The 27,021-nt window shown below is 46.7% G+C and overlaps 1 protein-coding gene across 8 annotated transcripts in view; it reads right to left on the minus strand.

Moving 5' to 3' along the window:
• Nucleotides 1-7,351: 7,351 nt before the first annotated feature.
• SNUPN (snurportin 1) overlaps nt 7,352-27,021 on the minus strand; it is a 28,260-nt gene continuing 8,590 nt past the window's right edge. For 7 of the 8 annotated variants that reach the window (XM_063793968.1, XM_016927227.4, XM_016927226.4 and 4 more), the window contains 7 exons: nt 26,335-26,479; nt 18,815-18,919; nt 18,484-18,577; nt 16,465-16,562; nt 14,409-14,486; nt 10,390-10,470; nt 7,352-7,950 (listed from right to left, as the gene is read on the minus strand). In XM_063793968.1, coding sequence (XP_063650038.1) covers nt 7,627-7,950; nt 10,390-10,470; nt 14,409-14,486; nt 16,465-16,562; nt 18,484-18,577; nt 18,815-18,919; nt 26,335-26,479 — 925 coding nt within the window. In that variant the 3' untranslated portion in view covers nt 7,352-7,626. Of the gene's footprint in view, nt 7,951-9,888; nt 10,471-14,408; nt 14,487-16,464; nt 16,563-18,483; nt 18,578-18,814; nt 18,920-26,334; nt 26,480-27,021 lie in introns of all 8 variants that reach the window. The other variant, XR_010151312.1, reaches the window with a different exon arrangement.

Consider the following 27,021-nt stretch of genomic DNA (forward strand, 5'->3'; position numbering starts at 1 on the left):
TTTTATTTCTAAAATCCAAAGCTCCTCTCAAACATTGCTCCAAAATTTCTACTGCCTATAAAAGAGACTTGTGTTGTGCTATAAAGATGATTTGAGGCTGGGCGTGGTGGCTCACGCCTGTAATCCCAGCACTTTGGGAGGCTGAGGCGGGTGGATCACGAGATCAGGAGTTCGAGACCAGCCTGACCAATGTGGTGAAACCCCATCTCTACTAAAAATACAAAAATTAGCTGGGCGTGGTGGCGCGTGCCTGTAATCCCAGCTACTCAGGAGACTGAGGCAGGAGAATTGCTTGAACCCGGGAGGCGGAGGTTGTAGTGAGCCGAGATTGCACCATTGCAATCCAGCCTGGGCTACAGAGCAAGACTCCATCTCAAAAAAAAAAAAAAAGATGATTTGGCTATAAAAGATTCACCCCACCCTGCCAAAAGAAAGAAAGGTGGGCACAGTGGTGCACGTCTGTAGCCCCAGACACTCAGGAGGCCGAGATGGGAGGATTGCTTGAGCCCAGGTGTTCAAGACCAGCCTGGGCAATGTAGTTGAGATCCCATCTCTAAAAAATATCTATCTGTATAGAGTGCAATGGTATAATTATAGCTAATTGCAGCTCTAACTCCTGGCCATAGGAGATCCTCCTACCTCAGCCTTCCAAGCAGCTAGGACTACAGGCACATATCACCATGCCCAACTAATTTTTAAATTTTTTGTAGAGACAAGGTCTCGCTCTGTTGGCCAGGCTGGTCTGGAACTCCTGGCCTCAAGAAATCCTCCTGCCTTGGCCTCCCAAAGCACTGGGATTATAGGTGTGAACCACCATGCCCAGTCTCATTTCTTTATTAGAAAGGACAGCTAGGGTGATTGCCTTTCCCTTTTCCAATGTACAAAGTTAGTTTTTAAGCTATCCTTTTAATCACGTACACAGAACTAAATATAGTTCTTGTTCCTAAAAGTCTGCAGTATATCCAAGCACCTGTTAGCAGCTTGCCACACACCTCCATTCAGCTTTCTCAGCAAGGTCACTCCTCTGTGCAGCAGCAGAGAGGAGGGGCTCTCCTCCAGGGTGCATTCTCATTCCACCTTAGTATTTCTTCATTCACTCAACTAAAAGTTATTGACGTAACAAGTGCCAAGCATAATGCCAGGCACTGGGGACCTAAAGATGAGGAAGACCAGGTTCCTGACCTCATAGAACTTGCTAGCTAATAGAAGGAGTATGTAGTAAAGAACTTAACCTTGCAAAGAGAGTTCTGGCCTTTGCCCTTCGCTCCTGGGAGGTAACCTCTAAGCCCTTGGAATGTCTTGCCTGATAAAAGTATCTTTGTTTACCAGGAGGCAGACCTTAGGCCACACTGGACAGTCTAACAATGTGATTTAGGCAGAAGTCTTTGGGGCATACCAGATAGTTTAGCAATGTGATGAGGGAGGAGGGAAGACTTTGGATCACACTTTATCAGGTAGACTTCCGGAGGGGCTGGAGACTGAGGTCAGTCACATGGGCAGACAATCAGGTCTACATGCCTGAGCCCCAATAAAAATTTTAGACATCATTCCAGCCAGACGCGGTGGCTCATGCCTGTAATCCCAGCACTTTGGGAGGCCAAGGTGGGCAGATCACCTGAGGTCAGGAGTTCAAGACCAGCCTGGCCAACATGGGGGAAACCCTGTCTCCACTTAAAATACAAAAATTAGCTGGACGTGGTGGCAGATGCCTGTAATTCCAGCTACTTGGGAGGCTGAGGCAGGAGAATCACTTGAACCCAGGAGGTGGAGGTTGCAGTGAGCCAAGATTGTGCCACTGCACTCCAGCCTGGGCCACAGAGCGAGACTCCATCTCAAAACAACAACAAAACAAAAAAAAACTTTGGACATCAAAGCTCAGGTGAGACTGCCTGATTGGCAATACTCTGTGAGTATTGTTACACATACTGGGAAAATTAACTCTGTCCATGATTCCACTGGGAGCTCTGCATTTGGAACTTTCCTGCTTTCTGCTCCATGCATCTCTTCCCTTGGCCGACTTTACTCTGTTTCCTTTCACTGTGATTAAACTGTGATTGTGACCATAACAGCTTTTTTTTTTTTTTTTTTTTTTGAGACGGAGTCTCGCTCTGTCACCCAGGCTGGAGTGCAGTGGCGCGATCTCGGCTCACTGCAACCTCTGCCTCCCGGGTTCACACCATTCTCCTGCCTCAGCCTCCCAAGTAGCTGAGACTACAGGCACCCGCCACCATGTCCAGCTAATTTTTTTTAATTTTTAGTAGAGACAGGGTTTCACCATATTGGCCAGGCTGGTCTCGAACTCCTGACCTCATGATCCACCCGCCTCGGCCTCCCAAAGCACTGGGATTACAGGCATGAGCCACTGCGCCCGGCTCACATCTTGATATTTTTGAATGCTAGCTTGAAGGACCTATTTCAGAGTGCCCCTTACATTTTTTTTTTTCTTTTTGAGACGGAGTCTTGCTATGTCGCCCAGGCTGGAGTGCAGTGGCCTGATCTCGGCTCACCGCAAGCTCTGCCTCCCAGGTTCACGCCATTCTCCTGCCTCAACCTCCCGAGTAGCTGGGACTACAGGCGCCCGCTACCACGCCTGGCCAATTTTTTGTATTTTTAGTAGAGATGGGTTTTCACCGTGTTAGCCAGGATGGTCTCGATCTCCTGACCTCGTGATCCGCCCGCCTCGGCCTCCCAGAGTGCTGGGATTACAGGCATAAGCCACCGCGCCTGGCCTCCACCTGGTCATATTTCTTTAGGGATTATCAAACTACCTCTTGCCACCTGTTTTAAAGATGGTTGTGTTGGCTGGGCATGGTGGCTCATGCCTGTAATCCTAGCACTTTGAGAGGCTAAGGTGGGCAGATCACTTGAGCTCAGGAGTTTGAGACCAGCCTGGGCAACACGGCGAAACCTTGTCTCTAAAAAAAAAATACGAAAATTAGCCAGGCATGGTGGCTCATGCCTGTAATCCTAGCACTTTGAGAGGCTAAGGTGGGCAGATCACTTGAGCTCAGGAGTTTGAGACCAGCCTGGGCAACACGGCGAAACCTTGTCTCTAAAAAAAAAATACGAAAATTAGCCAGGCATGGTGGCTCATGCCTGTAATCCCAGCTACTTGAGAGGCTGAAGCAGGAGGATCACTGGGAGGTCAAGGCTGCAGTAAGCTATTATTGCACTACTGTACTCCAGCCTGAGCAACAGGGTGAGCCCCTGTCTCAAAAAAGGAAAAAAAAAAAAAGATGGTTGTGTTATAGGTTGCTATGACTGCATATTAGTTTTCTAGCCAGCCTCTAAACAGCACCCAGTTTCTTTTTTTTGTTTGTTTCTTTTCTTTTCTTTTTTTGAGACGGAGTTTCGCTCTTATTTCCCAGGCATGGAGTGCAATGGCGCAGTCTTGGCTCACCACAACCTCTGCCTCCTGGGTTCAAGTGATTCTCCTGCCTTAGCCTCCCAAGTAGCTGGGATTATAGGCATGCACCACCACGCCCCACTAATTTTGTATTTTTAGTACAGACGGTCAGGCTGGTCTCTCCATGTTGGTCAGGCTGGTCTCGAACTCCCGACCTCAGGTGATCCATCTGCCTTGGGCTCCCAAAGTGCTGGGACTACAGGCGTGAGCCACTGCGCCCAGCACCCAGTTTCTTTTTATTGTAGAGTCATCTTCCCATGCAATATATTTGAGTGATGCTGTAGTCTGGGATAATTGCCCTCCCTTAGTCAAGTGTCAGGTTCATAACTCAAGATGGGCCAATCACATTCTCCTCCCACCTCAGCTCCCAAGTAGCTGGGACTACAGCCAGCACGCCTGGCTATTTTTGTATTTTTTGTAGAGACGGGGTTTCGCCATGTAGCCCGGGCTGGTCTTGAACTCCTGGGCTCAAGTGATCCACCCATCTTGGCTTCCTAGAGTGTGGGATTACAGACGTGAGCCATCACACGGTCCCCAACTGATACTATTGCCATGGCCTACCTTGCTTGCCTTGGCAGGAGGGCCAGCTTGGCATGAGTTAGCAAAGAACCACTATTTGAGATCACATATTTTATCTCAAGTACTGCTGGAACCCATGCACCTAGAAAAGACCAGGGTTTTCAACCAGTAGATCCAGAATAAGCAGTCTTATTGAATCAAAGGATATATCAGCCAAAATAATCAACAAGCACAACTTGATATTTTTTAATGGTAGCTTGAAGGACCTATCTCAGAGTGCTCCTTACATTTTTAACTAAGAAGCCAGTATTATCTATTGATCACTGAATAGCAGTGTGTCCCCTGGTCGTATTTCTCTCACTCTCTCTGTCTTTTTTTGTTGTTACAAAAACTGCCAGCTCTCACAGTGATTTTACCACACCTATGTATTTACAATCTTTTTATTTTTTATTTTTATTTTTTTGAGACTGAGTCTCACTCTGTCACCCAGGCTGGAGTGCAATGGCGTGATCTCGGCTCACTGCAACCTCTGTCTCCTGGGTTCAAGCGATTCTCCTGCCTTAGCCTCCTGAGTAGCTGGGACTACAGGCATGTGCCACCACACTCAGCTAATTTTTTGTATTTTTAGTAGAGACGGGGTTTCACCATGTTAACCAAGATGCTCTTGATCTCCTGACCTTGTGCTCCTCCCGCCTTGGTCTCCCAAAGTGCTGGGATTACAGGCGTGAGCCACTGCGCCCGGCCTACAGTCTGAGAAAAGTCATGTGGAGTTCCAGTGGCTGCACTGGAAGAGTTTGTGTCACCCTAATCCACTTGTGTTTGGCAGTGATTTATCCACATTTGCTATTTCTCCACTTGGTCATTTCTCATTAATGTCTAAACCTACTGAAACCTGACTTCTGTTCCTGCCACTTCAAGTCCTCTCAAAGGACTAGTGGTCTCCTGTTTTCCAAATCTGAGGGACATTTCCCCAGCTTTTTCTTACCTGACTTCAGCTGCCATCTATGTGCTGATACCTCCAGACCTGTATCTATCTACTTGCCATTCATCTCCAGTCACCTTAATACTCAGCATGTCCCAAACTGAACTCAATACCTTTCCTCCTCAATCCCCCTCAACTGTGCTTTTCCTGGGATCCTTGTCCTTGTTAGTGGCACTCAGTCACCCATATTAGGAATCTAGGAATCATCACAATGATGATTCCATTTCTTATATTTCACAGCTAGTGAGTCACCATGTCCTTTAATTCCCACCTCTCTCTTCATTTCCTCTACAACCTTAATTCAGGCCTTCATCATCTCTCTCATAGGGTACTGCCAGATCCTCCTACCTAGTTTCCCTGCCACTAGTCTTTTCCCCTTTGAATCCATCCCTGCCATAGCAGAGTGATCCTTTCTAAAAATATAGGTTTGATCATGTTACTTCAAGGATGTACCATTGACTGCAAGATACATGTGAAGCTTCTCATCCTGCCATGCAAGTTCATTCATGACCTGACCTTAGTATATCTCTCCAGCCTCATAAATTACCTTGCCTCCTTTGCTGCCTACTTTTCAGTGATGCTGTTTTACAGTTCTGTGTATAAATGCATCTGTTTCATACTTTTCCCCTACACCATCCCCGCTCACTCTGACTTCATTCACCTAGTGGATATACCTATTCGTCTTTGAAGGACTCCATTCAAAAGACACCTGATTGAACATTTTCCTCTGCAGGTAGAGTAGCCATTCTTTGTGCCCTCCCCATCCATACAGCCAGCTCTCACAGTGATTATAATATTTTATCACACTTATGTATTTACATATATATTTCCCAAACTCAGGGAATAGTCCACAGACTACCGTTACTTTGGATACCAGTTGCAAGTTTGGGGAACCCTAAGACTACCCTCTGGTTATATAATTCGCCACAAGGACTCACAGACCTCATTGAAAGCTGTTATAGTCTCTGGGCGCAGTGGCTCACGCCTGTAATCCCAGCTACTCAGGAGGGTGAGGCAGGAGAATCGTCTGAACTGGGGAGGCGGAGGTTGCAGTGAGCCGAGACTGTGCCACTGCACTCCAGCCTGGGCAACACAGCAAGACTCTATCCCAAAATAAAAAAAAAAAAAATCAAGTTGTGATTGTTGATAATTTTGGCTGATATATCCTTTGATTCATGCAGCTGTCCCCAGAGTGTGTGTGCCTGTAGTGCCTGTGTGCGCCCTTTGGGGAAGTAGTCCTTCCAGACCTGATTATTTCTGAACAGAGTATGGCCAAGTCACTATTGACACTAGCATGCATAGCTTCTGAACTGATACGGTTGGCTGCTGATAGCACAGACTAGAGCACTCAGAAAATTATCAAACAGAGACTAAATGTTTAGGCACTTAAAACATGCTCCTTGGCAAGAGGAACACAATGTTCCTATTACAGAATTGACCTAAATTCAGGAAAGAGCTTATTGATGTAGGCAAATGCTTGAATCTGCAGCCAGCAGGATCATCAATGGATGAGGGTGGGAGCGGGGAGTCTTCCAATTTTACAAGGTCAGCTTGAGCAACTCTCTAAGAGCCGACACTAAGACTAGTTCCACTGGATGTACTGAAGTTGTGTAATCAGGCTCCAAATAACTACTACCTCTGCCCGAATCTGTTCCCAGAACTAATCAACATGCAGGGACCACTGCATGTCAGACAAGAGCTGACCTGGATCCCTGTGAAAATTTGTCCACAGGACACTAGTGCTGCTGGAGGGAATGGTGAAGTACTTGTATCCATGACAGAGTCCTAGAAAGATGGGAAGCAATGTGGGAGCTGACTGAAGCCACAGGAAGTGGGATCCATTTCCTGAATACAAAGCAGAAACTAATTAGTCAGTTTCCAACACAATCTTCCATTCTCACAGCTGCCAAAGACCTCCAGTTCACAAATCTCAAGAGACCTTGCCTGCTCAAAGTTCTTTCTTAGCTCCCTTCATCCATGACACAAAATCTAAAACCTGCTATCTCTCTCCAGCCTCTTCTCCCAAACTGTCCTGGTGGGCTTCTTTTCTCACAGGAGTGTGAGCTCCTCAAGGGCAGGGACTAAGTACTGTCCACCTCCATAACCCCTCTACTTGGCAGGGGCCTAGGACAAGCTTATCTCCTGGTAGGCACAAATGTTTGCTGAAGGAGTGAATGAACTACATTTGCATTTTATCTCTGGCAATGTCTAAACCAAAGAAAATCACACTTGTCTTCTCAGAAGAGGGAACATATTCAAATACCCAGAATTGCAGTTCCTGGTAAAACCTTTCGGCAGCAGCAACTGGAAACTCAGCAGAATCTTTGAGTACTAAAAAGAGTGAAATGGGCCAAGACTTGAACAGCCATGGTTGAAGTAGCCCAGGGGACTGAGATGGGAAGGGGAGATTCATGGCTATCTAAAGCTTAAGAACCACAAACCAGTTCTTTCTTACAAATCACATATATTTACATTGTGGATCTGGGATACACTTATCACAGTAGGAGCTGCTCAAATCAATCTGAATGCTACGCAATCTGGGAACCTCCCCATAACTGTTTGAGCCAGCATTTCAGATTATAGATAAGCTGTTTCCAGCTGGACTGGGTTTGGAAAGTTCACTCTAAAGAATGAAGTCACCTGTTGTCACTGTCCTCCTCTCCAGGATTCCTTTTGGGGCCAGGTACCATCCTGTGGCTCCTTAAGGAGGCTTCTCTCTTTAATTCTCCATGAGGCATCCAGGGTGGTCTGGGCTATGGGAAGAACCCTTCAACTTGGGAGTAGACAGGTGCTCCAACTCATAGTGCCCATTCTCAGAGGCCTTGTGTGTGAGTTTCTCCTTCATGCCTTCCTTCTGGCTCTTCTTGTGCTCCATAATCTGCTGGAGCTGGTGCCCAGCATAGTCTGGCTTGGTGGTCAGCGGGCCAGCCGGCACAGCTACACCAAGGACATCTGACACCATGTAGGGGCGCAGCCAGCCCACCAAGGGAGTGCTTCCGGGGCTGTAGTGGGTCTGTTTGTGGTAGAAGAGAAGTCCATCTACCTATAAGACGGGGGGAAATTGAGGATCAAATGACTTCTGGGGCCACATGTTTCCAGGAGAGCCTATACACACAAGGGCAGCTCTTGTGGTCCGACTCCTTTTTCTGGGTCACTGACAGAGGAAGGAGTCCCAGCTTCTCACACATGCCGTTTCTCTAAATAAAGAAATGGCCTAGAAAACTAAATTTGAGAAAATAAAAACATTGGCTGGGCGTGGTGGCTCATGCTTATAATCCCAGCACTTTGGAGGCTGAGGCAGGCAGATTGCTTGAGCTCAGGAGTTTGAGACCAGCCTGGGCAACATGGTAAGACTCCATTTCTACTAAAAATTCAAAAAAATAGCCAGGCATGTGTGGCACATGCCTGTAATCCCAGCTACTCGGGTGGCTGAGACACGACAACCGCCTGAACCCAGTAGGCAGAGGATGCAGTGAGCTGAGACTGCACCACTGCACTCCAGCCTGGCGACAGAGTGAGACTCTGTCTCAAAAAAAGAAAAAAAAAAAAGAAAAGAAAAACATAAATAGCACTTTCCTGTTTACAGAGTGCTTTCCTGCCCACTATTTTACTATCTTACCCATGACGGTGTCTGAGAGATGGGGCTGCTCATACTCAGGGAGTTCTGAGGACCTCCTTAAAACACACAGTGAGTAGGAAGCAGGACTTCAACTTGAACTCTGGTCTTCTGTCCCCAGATTCCATGGACTTTCCACCACTTAGGGGTCTGTGTTGTGGTGGATGAGCTCTGTGCATGGAATGAAAAGCAGAGGAACTGGACAGGCCCCTCCGGGGCAGCAGATTGCTGCACACAGTGGAAACAGGCTGTCCAGATGCCCTGCTTCCCTGGCTACTGTTGGTTGCCTAAACCTCCCCCTAAATTGTTTGTGAGCCATGTTCTGGGAAACAGTTTTTCTCAACGGGAAGACCTCCTACAGTCCCACATTTTATTTTCTATGATTCAGTGACTCATCTCTAAAAAGCATTTATTGTCACTGGGGCATAAGGGTTATAAATAAAGATGGTATTCTTACCACCTTCTTAATTGACTCCCAGAAATGCTGGCAACTCAGCCTTTGCCATTTCCTTATTTGGGAAGCTGTGATCCTTATATAAAATTACATCCAGTTCAAGCAAATGCTTGCAGTGACTGGGCAGATTTTTTTTTTTTTTCTTTCTGAGATGGAGTTTCGCTCGTTGCCCAGGCTGCAGTGGAGTGCAGTGGTGCGATCTCAGCTCAGTGCAACCTCCGCCTCCCGGGTTCAAGAGATTCTCCTGCCTCAACTTCCCAAGTAGCTGGGACTACAGGCATGTGCCACCATGCCTGGCTAATTTTTGTACTGTTAGTAGAGCCGGGGTATCACCATGTTGGCGAGGCTGGTCTTGAACTCCTGACCTCAGGTGATCCACCTGCCTCGACCTCCCAAAGTGCTGGGATTACAGGTGTGAGCCACTGTGCCCGGCCAAGGCAGAATTTTTAAGGGAATGATGGGCAAAGGAAAATGTGCTTGTTGAGCCTAGAGAAGGTAGCTGCAGGTTCTGAGGCTGACAAGACTGTTGAGGACTGGGGAGCCTCTGGGGCTGTGAGGTTTGTTTTTTGGACAGAGTCTTGCGCTGTTGCCCAGGCTGGAGTGCAGTGGCTCAATCTCGGCTCACTGCAACCTCTGCCTCCCAAGTTCAAGTGATTCTCCTGCCTCAGCCTCCCGAGTAGCTGGGATTACAGGCATGTGCCAATACGCCCAGCTAATTTTTGTATTTTTAGTAGAAACGAGGTTTTGCCATGTTGGCCAGGCTGGTCTTGAACTCCTGACCTCAAGTGATCCACCGGCCTCGGCCTTCCCAAGTGCTGGGATTATAGGCGTGAGCCACCATGCCCAGCTGCTGTGAGACTTTCAGTGCTAAAACAGGGCGAGTCCTGAGCAAACTGGAATGAGGTGGTCACCTGACTCATGCTCCTGCTCAGCAAGTGCTGCTGTCCCCAAGGGCCATCTTCTTTGGTGAGGAAAGGATTAGGGATTTGGACATTTGTTGGAGTCATTCAGTCACAGAAGCCCCTTCACTTTACAAGCAGCCACGACAGCCAAACCAGGGACCTGGGTCTCAGCTTGCAGTAGGAAGAGGCACACAAGAAGGATCTAGGCATGCAAGTCTTGCTCCTATCTGGGCCTCAGTTTCTCCAGACCTCAGTTTCTCCATCTATAAGATGAGGGAGTTGGACGAGCTGTCCATTAAGGGCCCTTCCAGTGCCAGCATTCTGACTTATCCAGCAGGGGTGGAGCTCAGGCTCTGAAGGGCAGCAAGTACATCCTTTCTCCAGAATCAGCTTTGTCCCATTCTGATGCTTTGACACAGCACAATCAAGGAATATTTTAAGACTTTGTGTAACTAAGTCTCTCTGCAGCCTATCATCATGTCAAGGCAATAAAGACAATGGTTTCGTTACCTCAAAAGGGAAATCCATAGATAGCACATCACACAGGCTTTCGGGAGTGCAAGGGAAGTTCTTTAGCCCCACAAATTTAAACTGAAATAGAAATTAGAACAAGGAATTAGTACGTTATAAATGATACTGGCCCAAGCAATTGAAAACCTCTGTCAGGCCAGGCATAGTGGCTCACACCTGTAATCCCAGCACTTTGGGAGGCAAAGTCAGGAGGATCACCTGAGGTCAAGAAATCAAGACAAGCCTGGCCAACATGGTGAAACCCCGTCTGTACTAAAAATACAAAAATTAGCCAGGCATAGTGGCATGTGCCTGTAGTCCAAGCTACTTGGGAGGTTGAGGCAGGAAAATAGCTTGAACCCAGGAAGGGGAGGTTGCAGTGAGCCATGATCATGCCACTGCACTCCAGACTGGGTGACAGAGTAAGACTCCATCTCAAAAAAGGCAAAAAGAAAAGAAAATCTCTGTCAAAGAAGAAAAACTTGTAGTCCCAGCTACTTGGGAGGCTGCTGAGGTAGGAGGATCGCTTGAGCCTGAGGTCAAGGCTGCAGTAAGCTCAGATTGTGCCACTGCACTCCAGCCTGAGTGACAGAGCCAGACCCTGTCTCAAAAACCAAACCAAACCAAACTAAACCAAGCCAAAACAAAAAAACAAAGAAGAAAAGTTTTCAGTCTCATCCTTCTCTACTAATTCCCCTCTACTTACTCTCTTAACTACTAGGTCGTGGTTCCCAATCTTCCCTCCCCCTTTTTTTTAAGAGATGAGATCTCATTCTGTCACCCATGCTAGAGAGCAGTGGCACAATCACAGCTCACTGCATCCTCAAATTCCTGGGCTCAAGGGATTCTCCCACCTCAGTTTCCCAGTATGCTGGGATTATAGGCATGAGCCACTGTACCCAGCCCCAACCTTCTTTTATCCACAAGAATCATCTAGGGAGCTTTTAAAAATTACTGATACTCAGGAGGCTGAAGCAGGAAAATGACATGAACCCGGGAGGCGGAGCTTGCAGTGGGCCGAGATTGCGCCACTGCACTCCAACCCGGGTGACAGAGCGAGACTCCGTCTCTAAAAATAAAAAATAAATAAAAATAAATTACTGATGCTGGCCAGGTGTGGTGGCTCACGCCTGTAATCCCAGCACTTTGGGAGGCCGAGAAGGGCGGATCACGAGGTCAGGAGTTCGAGACCAGTCTGACCAATATGGCGAAACCCCGTCTCTACTAAAAATACAAAAATTAGCCAGGCATGGTGGTACATGCCAGTAGTCCCAGCTACTTGGGAGGCTGAGGCAGAAGAATCGCTTGAACCTGGGAGGCGGAGGTTGCAGTGAGCTGAGATTGTGCCACTGCACTCTAGCCTGAGCAACAGAGCAAGACTCGTTCTCAAAAAAAAAAAAAAAAAAAATTACTGATGCACAGGCCCTACCCTGAGATTCTGACTGAACTGGTCTGGGGTGGGATCCAGGTTTTTTGTTGTTTTTTTTGAGACAGGGTTGCGCTCTTTCACCCAGGCTGGAGTGCAGTGGCACAATCACAGCTCACTGCAGCCTCAACCTCTTGGGCTCAAGTGATCCTCCTACCTCAGCCTCTCAAGTAGCTGGGACTACAGGTGCACGCCACCATGCCTAATCTGTTTTTGTATTTTTTTGTAGAGATGGGGTTCTGCTGTGTTGCCCAGGCTTGTCTCAAACTCCTGGGCTCAAACAATCCACCTACTTCAGCCTCCCAAAGTGGTGGGATTATAGGCACACATCACCATACCTGGCTAATTTTTTTGTTTGTATTTCTTTTGTAGAAATGGGGTTTTGCCATGTTGCCCAGGCTGCTCTGAACTACTGAGCTCAGGCAGTCCACCTGCCTTGGCCACCCAAAGTGCTGGGATTACAGATGTGAGTCACTGTGCCTGGCCCAGGTATTTTTTTTTTTTTTTTTTTTTGAGACAAAGTCTCGCTCCCTCACCCAGGCTGGAGTGCAGTGCCATGATCTCGGCTAACTGCAAGCTCGGCCTCCTGGGTTCACAGCATTCTCCTGCTCAGCCTCCCAAGTAGCTGGGACTATAGGCGCCCACCACCACGACCGGCTAATTTTTTGTATTTTTAGTAGAGACGGGGTTTCACTGTGTTAGCCAGGATGGTCTCGATCTCCTGACCTCGTGATTCGCCTGTCTTGGCCTCCCAAAGTGCTGGGATTACAGGCGTGAGCTACCGCACCCGGCCTGGCCCAGGTATTTTTTTTAAAGCTCTTCACTGGGCCGGGTGCAGTGGATCACACCTGTAATCCCAGCACTTTGGGAGGCTGAGGCAGGCAGATCACAAGGTCAGGAGATCGACACCATCCTTGCTAACACAGTGAAACGCCGTCTCTACTAAAAATACAAAAAATTAGCCGGGCATGGTGGAGGGCGCCTGTAGTCTCAGCTACTCAGGAGGCTGAGGCAGGAGAATGGCGTGAACCCAGGAGGCGGAGCTTGCAGTGAGCCGAGATCACGCCACTGCACTCCAGCCTGGGTGACAGAGCGAGACTCTGTCTCAAAAAAAAAAAAAAAAGCTCTCCAGTTGATTTTAACATACAGTCAGGAGTGGGAACCACTGTATTGTACTAGGTTGAGTGGTTGTGTGTTATTCTCTTGGCCCCATGACAGCTACCACTAATAAAGGGCTAGTGAAATCCTTTTCACACCTGCAAGGATTTTTAGACTGAAGCAGCATAACTAAGTGATTAGAGCTACAAACTCTAAAGTCAGATTGCTTGGGTTTGAATCCCATTCTGCCAATCATTTAACCTCCATATACTTCCATCTTCCCATCTGTAAAATGGGATAACAACAGCACATATCTACTTCATAGGGTTGCTGTGTGGATTCAGTGAGATAATATACATAGAGCACTTAAACCAGTGTCTTAGAGAGAGCAGTCTTCCCCTTCCTCAATGCATGTTCCTCCAGGACCTACATGATAATAACATCACTGAAAGTACTGATCATATTTATTCTCCTATAACTGGTTGTCCAATTCCCTTTAACTTTTTTTTTTTTTTTTTTTTTTTTTGTGACAGAGTCTCGCTCTGTTGCCCAGGCTGGAGTACAGTGGCGCAATCTTGGCTCACTGCAACCTCTGCCTCCCGGGTTCAAGTGGTTCTCCTGCCTCAGCCTCCCAAGTAGCTGGGATTATAGGCGTGCACCACTACACTTGGCTAATTGTTTTTGTATTTAGTAGAGACGGGGTTTTGCCATGTTGGTCAGGCTGGTCTCGAATTCCTGACCTCAAATGATCCACCTGCCTCGGCCTCCCAAAGTGCTGGGATTACAGGCGTAAGCCACGGCGCCTGGCCCTTGGCTTTAACATTTTTTGTGAGCAATCCAAGCAAATGCCAATCTGCAGGGCTAATAAAATGCCCTGAAAATAGCTGTCACATATTTAAATCACTGATTATTATTGAGTGCCTACCATGAGTATTATGTTAGGAGGACTTGCATATTTATATAATTTGGTTCTTATAACAACCCTGTAAATTAGATGTTATTATCCTATTTTTCAGATGGAAAATCTAAGGGTAAGTGAGATTATTAACTTAACTTAGTAATAAATTTTTTTTAGTCTTTTTAGTTATTATTACTTCAATAGGTTTTTGGGGAAGAGGTAGTGTTTGGTTACATGAATAAGTTCTTTTGTGGTGATTTCTGAGATTTGGTGCACCCACCACCCAAGCAGCATACACTGCACCCAATTATCCCTCACCCCCCTTACCCTTCCCCAGAGTTCCCAAAGTCCATTGTGTCATTCTTATGCCTTTATATCCTCATAGCTTAGCTCCCAATTATGAGTGAGAACACAGGATGTTAAATTAGTAATAATAAAAGCCAAAAATGGAATTCAGATCTACATGACTGATACTCTTCCCTTTATACCATGCTGCCTCAAAAAAGATCATTTCATACATAATGATTATATTTAGATAACAGACCAATCCACACTACTCCCCATAAGGAACTCGGTGATCCTAACACCAGGCCTTACAGGATTAAGCTTGGTTTTCTCTCCCAGTCCTTCTTCTTCTGGTAACTTTGAATGCATCCAGTAGAATCGGAAATCAGTCTGCCACAGAGAAGGGAAACAGAAAGATGAAATACTTTCCATTTCAAACTCTAATATAAACAAAAACACCCCGTGCTTTTTTTTTTTGAGATGGAGTCTTGCTCTGTCACTCAGGCTGGAGTGCAATGGTACAGTCTTGGCTCACTGTAACCTCTGCCTCCCAAGTTCAAGCGATTCTCCTGCCTCCCGAGTAGCTGGGACTACAGGCGCCCACTACCACACCAGGCTAATTTTTGTATTTTTGGTAGAGACAGGGTTTCACCATGTTGGCCAGAGTGGTCTCTATCTCCTGACCTCTTGATCTCTCCACCTCGAGCCTCCCAAAGTGCTGGGATTACAGGTGTGAGCCACCGCACCCACCGGGCCTCTTCATTCTTTTAAATTATTTTGCTTTTGGAAATTTAAAAAGATACATACAGTCTTTTGTTTAAATTATAAAAATATATTTGGTTTTAGTTACCAAATTTGTAGGTTGTGAATACATGTAATAAAATATCCTTCAGCAGAATTAAAGGAAAATATGTTCTAGATTGAATTTATGTTCTGAGTTGTAGGCTTGGTTCTACACTTGGGCAAGGTACTTAAGACCTGTGCTTCTTAGCATCTCAGCTTCCATATCTATATGTCAAGGACAGGCCAGGTGCAGTCATTCATGCCCAGCACTTCGGTAGGCCAAAGTGGGTGGATCACTTGAGGTCAGGAGTTCAAGACAGCCTGGCCAACATGGTGAAACGCCGTCTCTACTAAAAATACAAAAATTAGCTGGGTGTGGTGGCAAGCGCCTGTAATCCCAGCTACTCAGAAGGCGGAGGCAGGAGAAGTGCTTGAACCCAGGATGCGGAGGTTGCAGTGAGCCCAGATCGCACCACTGCACTCCAACCTGGGCGACAGAGCGAGACTCCGTCTCAAAGAAAAAAAAGGATAATAATAGTACTTACCTTACAATAAGGACGTGTTGTAAGGGATTTAATGAGCTAATGCAGAAAGTGCTTAGCAATGCACATCTTGATTGTTATTGTTTGAATGAGATGCACCTTAGAATTCTGAGTACCAATACCTAGCGTGTTTTGGAAACCTAGTATGCGAGAATGGCTTAGAAAGAAGCAGCCTATGGTGACAGCCTGCATGAAGATCACTGGAGGCCTGTTCACACATCAGCCTCAGGACCATTTCTACAACGTTCTGATATGCCTGGTCTGGAGACTACACATTGAGAACCACTATGATAAACTAACTGACAGGGAGCAAAAGGAAGTACCAAAACTCCCAAACCCACCATTATACAACAGGGACAATGACGGGGAGAGTGTTATTAACAGGGATGGAGGCTGGTGGGGCTCACTCAGCCTCACCTGATGACTGCTGCTGTTACCTGTTAAGAATCACCAATAGTAAAATGTTGGGGGTATGGTGAAACTGAAGGGGAGAATATTGGGGCCTCTCCTCATTTGAAAAGTCTCCTCCTAGAGCTAACCTTTGAGATTTGAGGTTCTGGGTCATACCAAGGAGGCCCTGCCATTTTCAGGGTCAGGATGTGGTTGGTGAAGGAGTGGAGGTTGCAGGAGTCTAGTAGATGGTGACTTACATTCAATTCCACCTTCTCTTCCTGGGGCTGCTGCACAAGGTGGCATCCCCACCCCCTTGCCCCACAATCTTCACTGCCAGAAATCCTCCCATACTCTGGAGAGTGATAAGGGGGCGGGTGCAGCTGCTATCAAGTCCCAGCCTACACCCCTGCCGTTTCTTTCTTTCTTCCTCTCAAGAACTGCATGTTTCTCTTAGTTCCTCCTATTTCTCTTTTAAAACTAAGCTAATTTAAACACACTCAAAGATGCAGGGAGCATTAGATAATGTTCTTGATATACCACATCCTGTGCACACCAAGAAGTTGGTCACATACCAAACCCACATGCTGAGCCGCTTTCCCAGGAGGAGAGGAGAAGACAGGAAGAGCCACGAGAGGAGGATCCATCCCTACCTGGCAATCATAAAAAGGGTGTCCCCGCCAGCACATCACATCCAGAACGTAGTAGGTCTGGTTTACCTCACTGTAAATGCAATCTAGAATGGTGTAGTCTGAGGACACAAAGCAGAAAGTCAGCACAGAGTTCTTCTTCCAACCAGGTTCCCTCCACCACAACCTAGGGAGCCCCATCCCAGAGGCTTGAGTCCAACAATCCTCAGTGCTTGCAGCAGTCACTGGCACTAAGGACTAAGGATTCACTGGGGAGAGAACCCTGCCTGGCTACCAGCTACAGCTTCATGGTGACTCAGGGTAAGACAGCACAAGACGCATCAAGGCAAACCTTAAGCAAAGTGAGAATTCTGAAGTTTTAGATAAACTGGCACATTTACTCACCTCAATGAGGTTTAAAAGCAAGTCATCTTCCATTTTAGTTTACAACTGCTTTTTGAGTTCCTATCATAGGCACTGTGTTATGTGGGGAATATTAACTATAAATATTCCCTGCCTTTAAGGAAGTTACCATTTGGTTAAGGGGATAAGATGATCACAGAAGAACTAAGAGCTAAATTACAGAGCTCATACTAAGAGCAACAGGAGTTCCCGAAAGAGAAGGCTGGAGCAGCAGGAAATGCTTCAAGGGAGAGGTGCCATACAAATAGTCTTCTGGGACCAGCCGGGTTTAAACAACAGGGCAGAGGGGAGAAGAGAGGGCATTTCAGACCCAAGTACTGATGTGGCATGAGCAAAGCCCCAGAGGCAGAATGAACTGGGCACATGTGGGGAGATAAGTCAGCTGAACAGAAGGTGGGTATAAGGAGTAGGGGAAAGACATGGGATGGGTGGGACAAAGCCTGCATGTGAAAGGTACTAAACGCCAACAGAGAAGTCAGAGCAAGGCCAGGTGCAGTGGCTCACACCTATACTCCCAGCACTTTGGGAGGCCAAGGCAGGCAGATGGCTTTGAGCCCAGGAGTTTCAGACCAGCCTGGGCAACATGGCAAAACCCCATCTCTACCAAAAATACAAAAAATTAGCTGGGCATGGTGGCACACTCCTGTAGTCTCAGTTACTCAGGAAATTGAGGTGGGAGGATCACTTGAGCCTGAGAGATAAAGGCTGCAGTGAGCTGTGATCATGCCCTTGAACCCGAGCCTGGGCCACAGAGTGAGACCATGTCAAAAAATAAAAAAGAGAAGTCTGGGCTCAGTACAGAGGACATGAGGAACCACCAAAGGAGCCTGAGCAGGTAGAGAAGAAAGCAAGCCCAGCTCTGCCAATTCCTTACTGAATAACTGTGGGTAAGTTATTTCTCCTCCATGACCTTAGTCTACTCAGCTAGGCCCAGTGGGGAGGAAGAACCTAAGGTTACAACAATGAGAAAGGAGAAAAGGGAGTTTGGCAGGGAAGCCCCAGCATCAGCTGGCTGTACCACTATGCTTAGTATTCTCTCAGAGACGTTTCCCCCCAAATCTGTATCTGTTGTCCCGTAATAGAAGTCCAAAGACATGTTGACCTTAATTCAGGAATTTACGGACCATCAGGCCTCATGGGGCTGCATTTATTCTGCAACTGGGGACACTTGACCTTGAAGGGGAGGTCCTTGGTCCAGGGGCCAGGATGGTGTCTACATGCAGTTTCAAAGATAAGCTTTCAGGCCGGGTGCAGTGGCTTATGCCTGTAATCCCAGCAATTTGGGAGGCCAAGGTGGGTGGATCACTTTGAGGCCAGGAGTTCAAGACCAGCCTGGCCAAAATGGTGAAATCCAGTCTCTACTAAAAGTACAAAAATTAGCCGGGCGCAGCCTATAATCCCAGCTACTCAGGAGGCTGAGGCAGGAGAATCACTTGAACCCAGGAGGCGGAAGTTACAGTGAGCCGATATGGTGCCACTGCACTCCAGCTTGGGTGACAAAGTGAGACTCTGTCTCAAAAAACAACAACAAAAAAAACAAAGATAAGCTATCAAAGTGGGTCTTTAAAGCAAATTACACTGTCTTTTACTGATCAATAAGTAGACACTCTATGTAGGTACCTTTTGCTGTTGAGTTTCGCCTGTTGCCTCCTGGCAGAAGTGAAGAAAACCTGTTGACACAGTAGCCACTCTTGGTGTAGGCACTGGTAGAACCCTGCATGGAGAGAAAGTTACCATTCTTATTAGACCTCAAGGTCTCCTCGCCCTCTTGCCTCCTCATTCTGCAGGAATGTTACTCGACCAAAGATGGCTCTCAACAAACCTTCCTGCACGAAAGTGTTTCAAGCTCCACTCCAGGCACAGCTGTTGTGGCGTATGAGGAAAACGGAGCACAAAGAATCCCTCCCACTACAGACCAGGCCTACTGGCATGGGGGCAGGCAGCTACTCACCCTGGAGGCCACGATAAGGGCTCTTTTTCCAACAGGGCACACGACCACAATCCATTCCTGCCCCAAATCTGAAGGAACGTCAATTAACCACTCAGAAAGCATCAACTGGAAATGCAAAAAATAGTGTTAAAGATCAGCAGGGGTGTGCTACTCGAAAGTCTGCAATGACAAGGCATTAATATCCTGTGTGTATATTAAAAACCTGAGTGAAAGAATGAGGGCAGAGAGCCGGGCATGGTGGCTCATGCTTGTAATCCCAGCACTTTGGGAGGCTGTGGCAGGTGGATCACCTGAGGTCAGGAGTTCAAGACCAGCCTGGCCAACATAGTGAAATCTCGTCTCTACTAAAAAATATAAAAAATTAGCTGGGTGTGGTGGCAGGCACCTGTAATCCCAGCTACTAGGAAGGCTGAGCCACGAGAATTGCTTGAACCTGGGAGGCAGAGGTTGCAGTGAGCCGAGATGGTGCCATTGCACTCCAGCCTGGGCACCAAGAGCGAAACTCTGTCTCAAAAAAAAAAAAAAAAAAAAGAATGAGGGCAGAAAAGGCTGACAGTGGCACCTCCACCCCAGGTGCTCTAGGGAGTTGGCTGTGTCTCCTGCACAGCTGACAGGATGATGGGGGCCACTGACTATGAACTTCGGCTTCTCTCCTCCATCTCCACCTGCAACCACACCATGCTTACTGCCTCACCTCCCGGGTCAGGGTGATGAACCCTCTTCCTTTCCTTACTTTGTCCATCTCCTCCTATCATCATTACTATTATGTTTGCCACAACTCAGAGATGAATAAGATCCCTGACCTTGAGATGCTCTTAGACTAGACCAGCATTTCTCAAACCGATGCCCCAAATACTATACTACAGGATGTTAGGAAATCTGTCTTAAAAAACGAAACAACACCAAACCAAACCAACAAAAACAGTGATGTGGTGAAATTAATTTGGGAAGACAAACTCTTCACTCAGTCTCTTCCATCTGTAAAGACTTTGTCCCATGGGCTGGGCGAGGTGGCTCACGCCTGTAGTCCCAGCACTTTGGGAGACCAAGGCGGGCGGATCACGAGGTCAAGAGATTGAGACCATCCTGGCCAACATGGTGAAACCCCGTCTCTACCAAAAATACAAAAATTAGCTGGGCGTGTTGGCGGGCACCTATAATCCCAGCTACTCAGGAGGCTGAGGCAGGAAAATCGTTTGAACCCAGGAGGCGCAGGTTGCAATAAGCCAAGATCACGCCACTGCACTCCAGCCTGGTGACAGAGTGAGACTTCGTCTCAAAAAGAAAAAAAAGAAAAAGACTTTGTCCCATCAATTAATCTCTCTCATTGAATCTTTCATTTCTCCTTCCCTTTAGGCACTCACTCCCAATCTTTTTTTTTTTGAGATGGAGTCTCGCTCTGTCGCCCAGGCTGGAGTGCAGTGGCGCTATCTCAGCTCACTGCAAGCTGCGCCTCCCGGGTTCACGCCATTCTCCTGCCTCAGCCTCCCGAGTAGCTGGGACTACAGTCGCCCGCCACTGTGCCCAGCTAATTTTTTGTATTTTTAGTAGAGACGGGGTTTCACCGTGTTAGCCAGGATGCTCTCGATCTCCTGACCTCGTGATCCGCCCGCCTCGGCCTCCCAAAGTGCTGGGATTACAGGCATGAGCCACCACGCCCGGCTCACTTTAAAAAAAAAACTTTTTGTGGCCAGGAACAGTGGCTCATGCCTATAATCCCAGCACTTTGAGAGGCTGTGGCGGGCAGATCATGAGGCCAAGAAATCGAGACCATCCTGGCCAACATGGTGACAAGCCGTCTCTACTAAAAATACAAAAATTAGCCAGGCGTGGTGGCATGCACCCGTAGTCCCAGCTACTCGGGAGGTTGAGGCGGGAGAATCACTTGAAGCTGGGAGATGGAGGTTGCAGTGAGCCGAGATAGCACCACTGCACTCCAGCCTGGCGACAGAGCGAGACCCCGTCTCAAAAAAAAAACTTTTTGTCACTCAGCATTTCTGTTGAGCTACTCCACTTTCTCCTAGTTTAAAAACTACTTAATACTTCTTGATGCTGCCTTCTTGCTCAATCTGACAGCCACAGTCCAGATTTCCTACCCCACAGTCCTACTGAAGGCCCTCTGACCTCTTCTCATAACTCTTCCTTTTTTTCCTTTTTTTTTTTTTTTTGAATTGGAGTCTTACTCTGTCACCCAAGCTGAAGTGCAGTGGCACAATCTCGGTTCACTGCAACCTCCACCTCCCGGGTTCAAGCGATCCTCCCATTTTAGCCTCCCTAGTAGCCGGGACTACAGGCACACGCCAATACGCCCGGCTCATTTTTGTATTTTTAGTAGAGACAGGGTTTCACCATTTTGGCCAGGCTGGTCTTGAACTCCTGACCTCAGGTGATCCACCCACCTCAGCCTCCCAAAGTGCTGGGATTACAGGTATGAGCCACTGCGCCTGGCCTCCCATACCTCTTTCTTATTCTCCCCACTCTACTCCTTGCCTTACGTAATGCTACCAGCCACATCTCCCTTCTTGACATCCGTTCCCTTGGCCCCATGACATAGCACTACTCTGTTTTTCCCTCTAAACATTCCTCCACACACTCCCCCAAAATATGTAATCTTCAGGGGGCTGTTTTAGGTCCCCCTTTTCTCTTAGATGCTGTTCCCATTAGGGGTGGATCTCATCTATTTCTATAGCTTCACTTGTGCCTCCTAATGCTCCTTCATCTCCAGACTTCTTTCCTCCACACTCATCTATACTGCCAGATGTCTGCTTGGTATCTCTTTCTGTTTGTCTCCTCTGCACCGAAAACTCAGTATATCCAGAATGGAATTAACTGCCTTCTGTTGCCTAAGTACTTCCCACCCCTGAAACACCTACCCTTCCCTTCTGCATCTCATAACCTTGTTAATGGCATCACCACTCCGTTACTGAATCTTAGAGTTTAAGCATAATCTAGGCAAATTAGACTACATCAAAATTTAAAAATTCTGTGCTGCCAACAATATCACCAAGAAGACAAAAAGACAACCCACAGAATGAAAGAAAATATGTGCAAATCATGTATCTGATAAGAAACTTGTATCTAGAATATATTAAAAACTCTTATAATTCAATAATAAAAAGATAAATAACTCAATTAAAAAACAAGGAGGGCAGATCATGAGGTCAGGAGATCGAGACCATCCTGGCTAACACAGTGAAACCTCGTCTCTACTGAAAATACAAAAAAAATTAGCCGGGCGCAGTGACGGGCACCTGTAGTCCCAGCTGTTTGGGAGGCTGAGGCAGGAGAATGGCGTGAACCCGGGAGGCGGAGCTTGTAGTGAGCCAAGATCGCGTCACTGCACTCCAGCCTGGGCGACAGAGCAAGACTCCATCTCAAAAAAAAAAAAAAAAAAAAAAAAGAGCAAAGGATTTGAATAGACATTTCTCCAAAGAAGATATACAAAAGACCAATACGCACAAGAAAAGATGTTTAACATCAGGCCAGGCGCAGTGGCTCACACCTGTAATCCCAGCACTTTGGGAGGCCGAGGTGGGCGGATCACAAAATCAGGAGTTCGAGACCAGCCTGGTCAATACGCTGAAACCCCGTCTCTACTAAAAATACAAAAATTAGCCGGAAGTGGTGGTGGGTGCCTGTAGTCCCAGCTACTCGGGAGGCTAAGGCAGGAGAATCGCTTGAACCTGGGAGGCAGAGGTTGCAGTGAGCTAAGATCGTGCTATTGCACTCCAGCCTGGGCAAGAGAGCGAGACTCCAACTCAAAAAAAAAAAAAAGAAAGAAAAGAAAAGATGTTTAACATCATTAGTCACTAGGGAAATAGGGAAATACAAATCAAAACCACAAGAAACCACTTCACACCCACTAGGATGGCTATATTTAAAAGGATGGACAATAACAAGTGTTGGCAAAGCTGTGGAGAAATTGGAACACTTATATGTTGCTGGTGGGAATGTAAAGTAGTGGAGTCACTTTGGAGAACAGTCTAGCACTTCCTCAAAAGGTTAAACAGAGTTATCATATATAGACCCAGCAATTCCACTTCTAGGTATATACACAAGAGAAATGAAAACATATGCTCACACAAAAACTTGTAGTACATGAATATTAATAATGGCATTATTTGGCCAGGTGCAGTGGCTCACACCTGTAATCCCAGCACATTGGGAGGCCAAGGCGGGTGGATCAGCTCAGGTCACAAGTTCGAGACCAGCCTGGCCAACATGGTGAAACCCCCGTCTCTACTAAAAATATAAAAATTAGCTGGGTGTGATGGCACACACCTGTAGTCCCAGCTACTAGGGAGGCTGAGGCAGGAAGATCACTTAAACTCAGGAGATGGAGGTTGCAGTAAGCCAAGAACATGCCACTGTACTCCAGCCTGGGTGAGAGAGTGAGACTTCATCTCGAAAAAATAAATAAATAAAATTAATTAAAAAACAAATAAAAATGGCATTATTCATAACAGCCAAAAAGTAGGAGCAACTCAAATAGCCATAAACTGAAGAATAAATAAACAAAATGTAGTCTATCCATACAGTGGAATATTATTTGGCAATAAAAAGGAGTGAAGTACTGATACATGGTACAAAATGATGAACCTTGGAAACCTCATGCTAAGTAAAAGAAGCCAGTCACAAAAGTCCACATATTATATGATTCCCTTTCTATGAAATGTGCAAAATAGGAACAGAAAGTAGATTAATGATTAGGGGCTACAGGGAAGAATGGAGAGTGACACTAATTAGTATGGGGTTTCTTTTGGGGATAAGGAAAATGTTCTAGAATTAAATAGTGGTGATGGTTGCACAGTCTTGTGACTACACTAAAAAAAAAGAAACCATTAAACTATACAATAAAAATAGGCAAATTGTATGGTATGTGAATTATATCTCAATATAACTGTCTAAAAAATAGTAGTAGCAGCTAATACTTGTCGGGCACTTCCAGACTCTGGGCTAGGTATTTAAGGCATATTATTTCATTTAATCCTTCTACCAATCCTATGAGATAAGTACTATTACTATCCCCATTTTACAGATAAGAAACCAAAGACTTAGAGTGGCTAAAATACCTTGCTTAAGGTCAACACAGAGCCTAGCTTTGAGATCAGATCTGTGTGACCTCAAAGCTTACATCCTTGACCACTTCTTATACTGCCTCTCATATCCAGTCCACTGCTAAATTCTTCCATTCTATCTGGCAACATTTCTTTTTTATTTGTTTTATTTATTTTTTATTTTTTATAGAAATGGGATCTTCCTATGCTGCCCAGCTGGGATTACAGACACCCACCACACCTGGCTAATTTTTGTATTTTTAATAGATGGGGTTTCACCATGTTGGCCAGGCTGGTCTTGAACTCCTGGCCTTAGCCTCCCAAAGTGCTGGGATTACAGGCATGAGCCACTGTGCCCAACCTCTGCACATATTTTTGAGGCCCTTTACATCTCTTCTGCCATACTCCTTCTCCCAACTCTATGCCACTCTACCCTAACTGGCCTGCAAACTGCTCCCGGGCACACCATATACTCCTTTCTGGCTTCTGGGCCTCGTGCTCAGCCTGTTTGTTCCCACTGCCTGGAATGCCCTAAAATGCACTGCACTTCTATCTATTAATGTCCTACTTACCCTTCAAGGCTGCCTCTTCCTTCATTAACCCTTCTCTGATTTCACACCCCCTCCTTCCTCCTTGGTTGGAAGGAATCTCATTTTTTTTTTTTTCTTTTTTGAGACGGAGTCTCGCTCTGTCGCCCAGGCTGGAGTGCAGTGGTGTGATCTCGGCTCACTGCAAGCTCCGCCTCCCGGGTTCACACCATTCTCCTGCCTCAGCCTCCCAAGTAGCTGGGACTACAGGCGCCCGCCACCACCACGCCTGGCTAATTTTTTTTTGTATTTTTAGTAGAGACGGGGTTTCACCATGTTAGACAGGATGGTCTCGATCTCCTGACCTCATGATCCACCCGCCTTGGCCTCCCAAAGTGCTGGGATTACAGGCGTGAGCCACTGCACCTGGCCAGCATCTCACTTTTTTATAGCACAAAACATCTTCTACACCTATTCTAGGAGCACAGGGGCTATTTCTGCTCCACATCTATCTTCCCATGTCATAGCCTAGTTTAACACAGAGCAGGTCTTTCAATAATGCTTACTGAACAAAACTGAATTGTACTTTGTCACAGAGGATGTTATCTGTACTGTATTTGGGGTAAAGAAAGGGGCTGTGGGAGTGCATCCAATAACCATATTCTATTGTGTTTTTTTTTTTTTTTCTTTAGAGATGGGGTCTCTCCAGGTGCAGTGGCTCACTCCTGTAATCCCAGCACTTTGGGAGGCCGAGGGGGGTGGATCACCTGAGGTCGGGAGTTCGAGACCAACCTGTCCAACATGGTGAAACCCTGTCTCTACTAAAAGTACAAAAACTTAGCCGGGTGTGGTGGCAGGCATCTGTAATCCCAGCTACTCGGGAGGCTGAAACAGGAGAACTGCTTGAACCCGGGAGGCAGAGGTTGCAGTGAGCCATGATCGTACCACTGCACTCCAGCCTGGGCAACAAGAGCAAAACTCTGTCTCAAAAAAGAAAAAAGAAGAGATGGGGTCTCACTATGTTAGCCAGGTTGGTCTTGAACTCCTGGCTTCAAGTAATCCTCCCACCTTGGCCTCCCAAATTGCTGGGATTACAGGTATGAGCCACCACACTCAGGCCCAGGAACCATATTCTAAAGGCAGGGGAGAATTCTGAGATGACAAGATACTTGGGTTCTAGACACAAGTATATGATAGCAGGGTAGACCTCCATCCCAACTTGGACCCATACCCTGCTTTCTGAAATACCTGAGCTGCCTGGAACACAAGAACAGTCTCTCTCCACACCTCTTTCCCTATGGTACCACAGCCATGTTGGTTTCCTCTCTGGATCTAAAAGGGCACTGAGTCAGGTTTATTATAGTGATCTGCTGCTTCATGGCCTGAACCTCACCTTGGCCAGCTGGCTGGTCTGGGGTGGCTGGGCAGGCTCACTTTATTCAAGGGCAGCTGTACTTCCCACTTGCCACCACCTGAGTGTGAAATTTCAAGACTGGCCTCATAGTACACTGCCTGGGAAAGACTCTACCACCCAGGGAAGTGGAAGGAGTCAGTGGTAGGCTGGGCAGGCCCAATCCAGAACAGCTGTGCAGTGACAACTAAAAAAAATGACAAGGATATGGAGTGTGTTACTATATCAATAGCTCAGGGGCTTTCTGCAGTGGGCTGGCAGCCTTTGGTAACAGCATAGGCTAATAGTTCCCAAACCCCACTACCCACAGATTCCATCAGTGATTCCTAGTCAGTCCATAGCACAGTAAGCCATCTCTTCTTATCATCCCATATGATCTATGTACACTGGCATGTTCTTTGCAGTTCCTATTCCTTTTTCCTGCCTCATTCTCCTCTCTTTATGACAGCATTTATTTCAGTGGACTTTGACTGCATAGTAAAGGGAGTGAGATTAGCTGGGTCTAATCTTCTCTGGACCACTTACTTGATTAGCATAGTGTTTTGGTAACTTCTTGACAGTGTCAATGTCCATTTCTTCATCATCTTTCTTATTTTCTTCCTCACTCTCCATCCCTGTCCAGTCATCTTCAGCCAGTCTTCTGGCATGGTTCACATAATCCAGCCGCTTGCTGGAAGGAAAAAAAAGGCATAAGGACATATCTTTTTTTCTTTTAGACAGGGTCTCGCTCTGTTGCCCAGGCTGGAATGGTGCAATCTCAGCTCACTGCAGCCTCGACCTCCTGGGCTCAAGTGATCTTCCCACCTCAGCTTCCACAGTAGGTGGGACTACAGGCACACACCACTACCCCTGGCTAATTTTTGTATTTTTTGTAGAGATGGGGTTTCACCATGTTGCCCAGGCTGGTCTCAAACTCCTGGCCTCAAGTGATCTGCCTGCCTCAGCCTCCCAAAGTGCTGGGATTATTAGGCATGAACCACCGCATCTGGCCAGGGCAGATCTTTATGTCTTTTAGGAAGATGCCCTATAATGCGACACATTTAATTCAAAAGCTCCAAATTTGGGAGCAACTTGGGGATTCTGGTGGAAGTAAGAAATGATGGAGTCTCCTTTGCAAGGCTAAACCAGTGACCGCCCCCTCAAAATCCTAAATAGCGAAACCCCCTCTGAATACACTCAGCCTTCCTCAGAGTTTCCTAAGAATGCAAAATA

The sequence above is a fragment of the Pan troglodytes genome, chromosome 16, assembly GCF_028858775.2.
Source record: "Pan troglodytes isolate AG18354 chromosome 16, NHGRI_mPanTro3-v2.0_pri, whole genome shotgun sequence".
NCBI classification, from domain to species: domain Eukaryota; kingdom Metazoa; phylum Chordata; class Mammalia; order Primates; family Hominidae; genus Pan; species Pan troglodytes.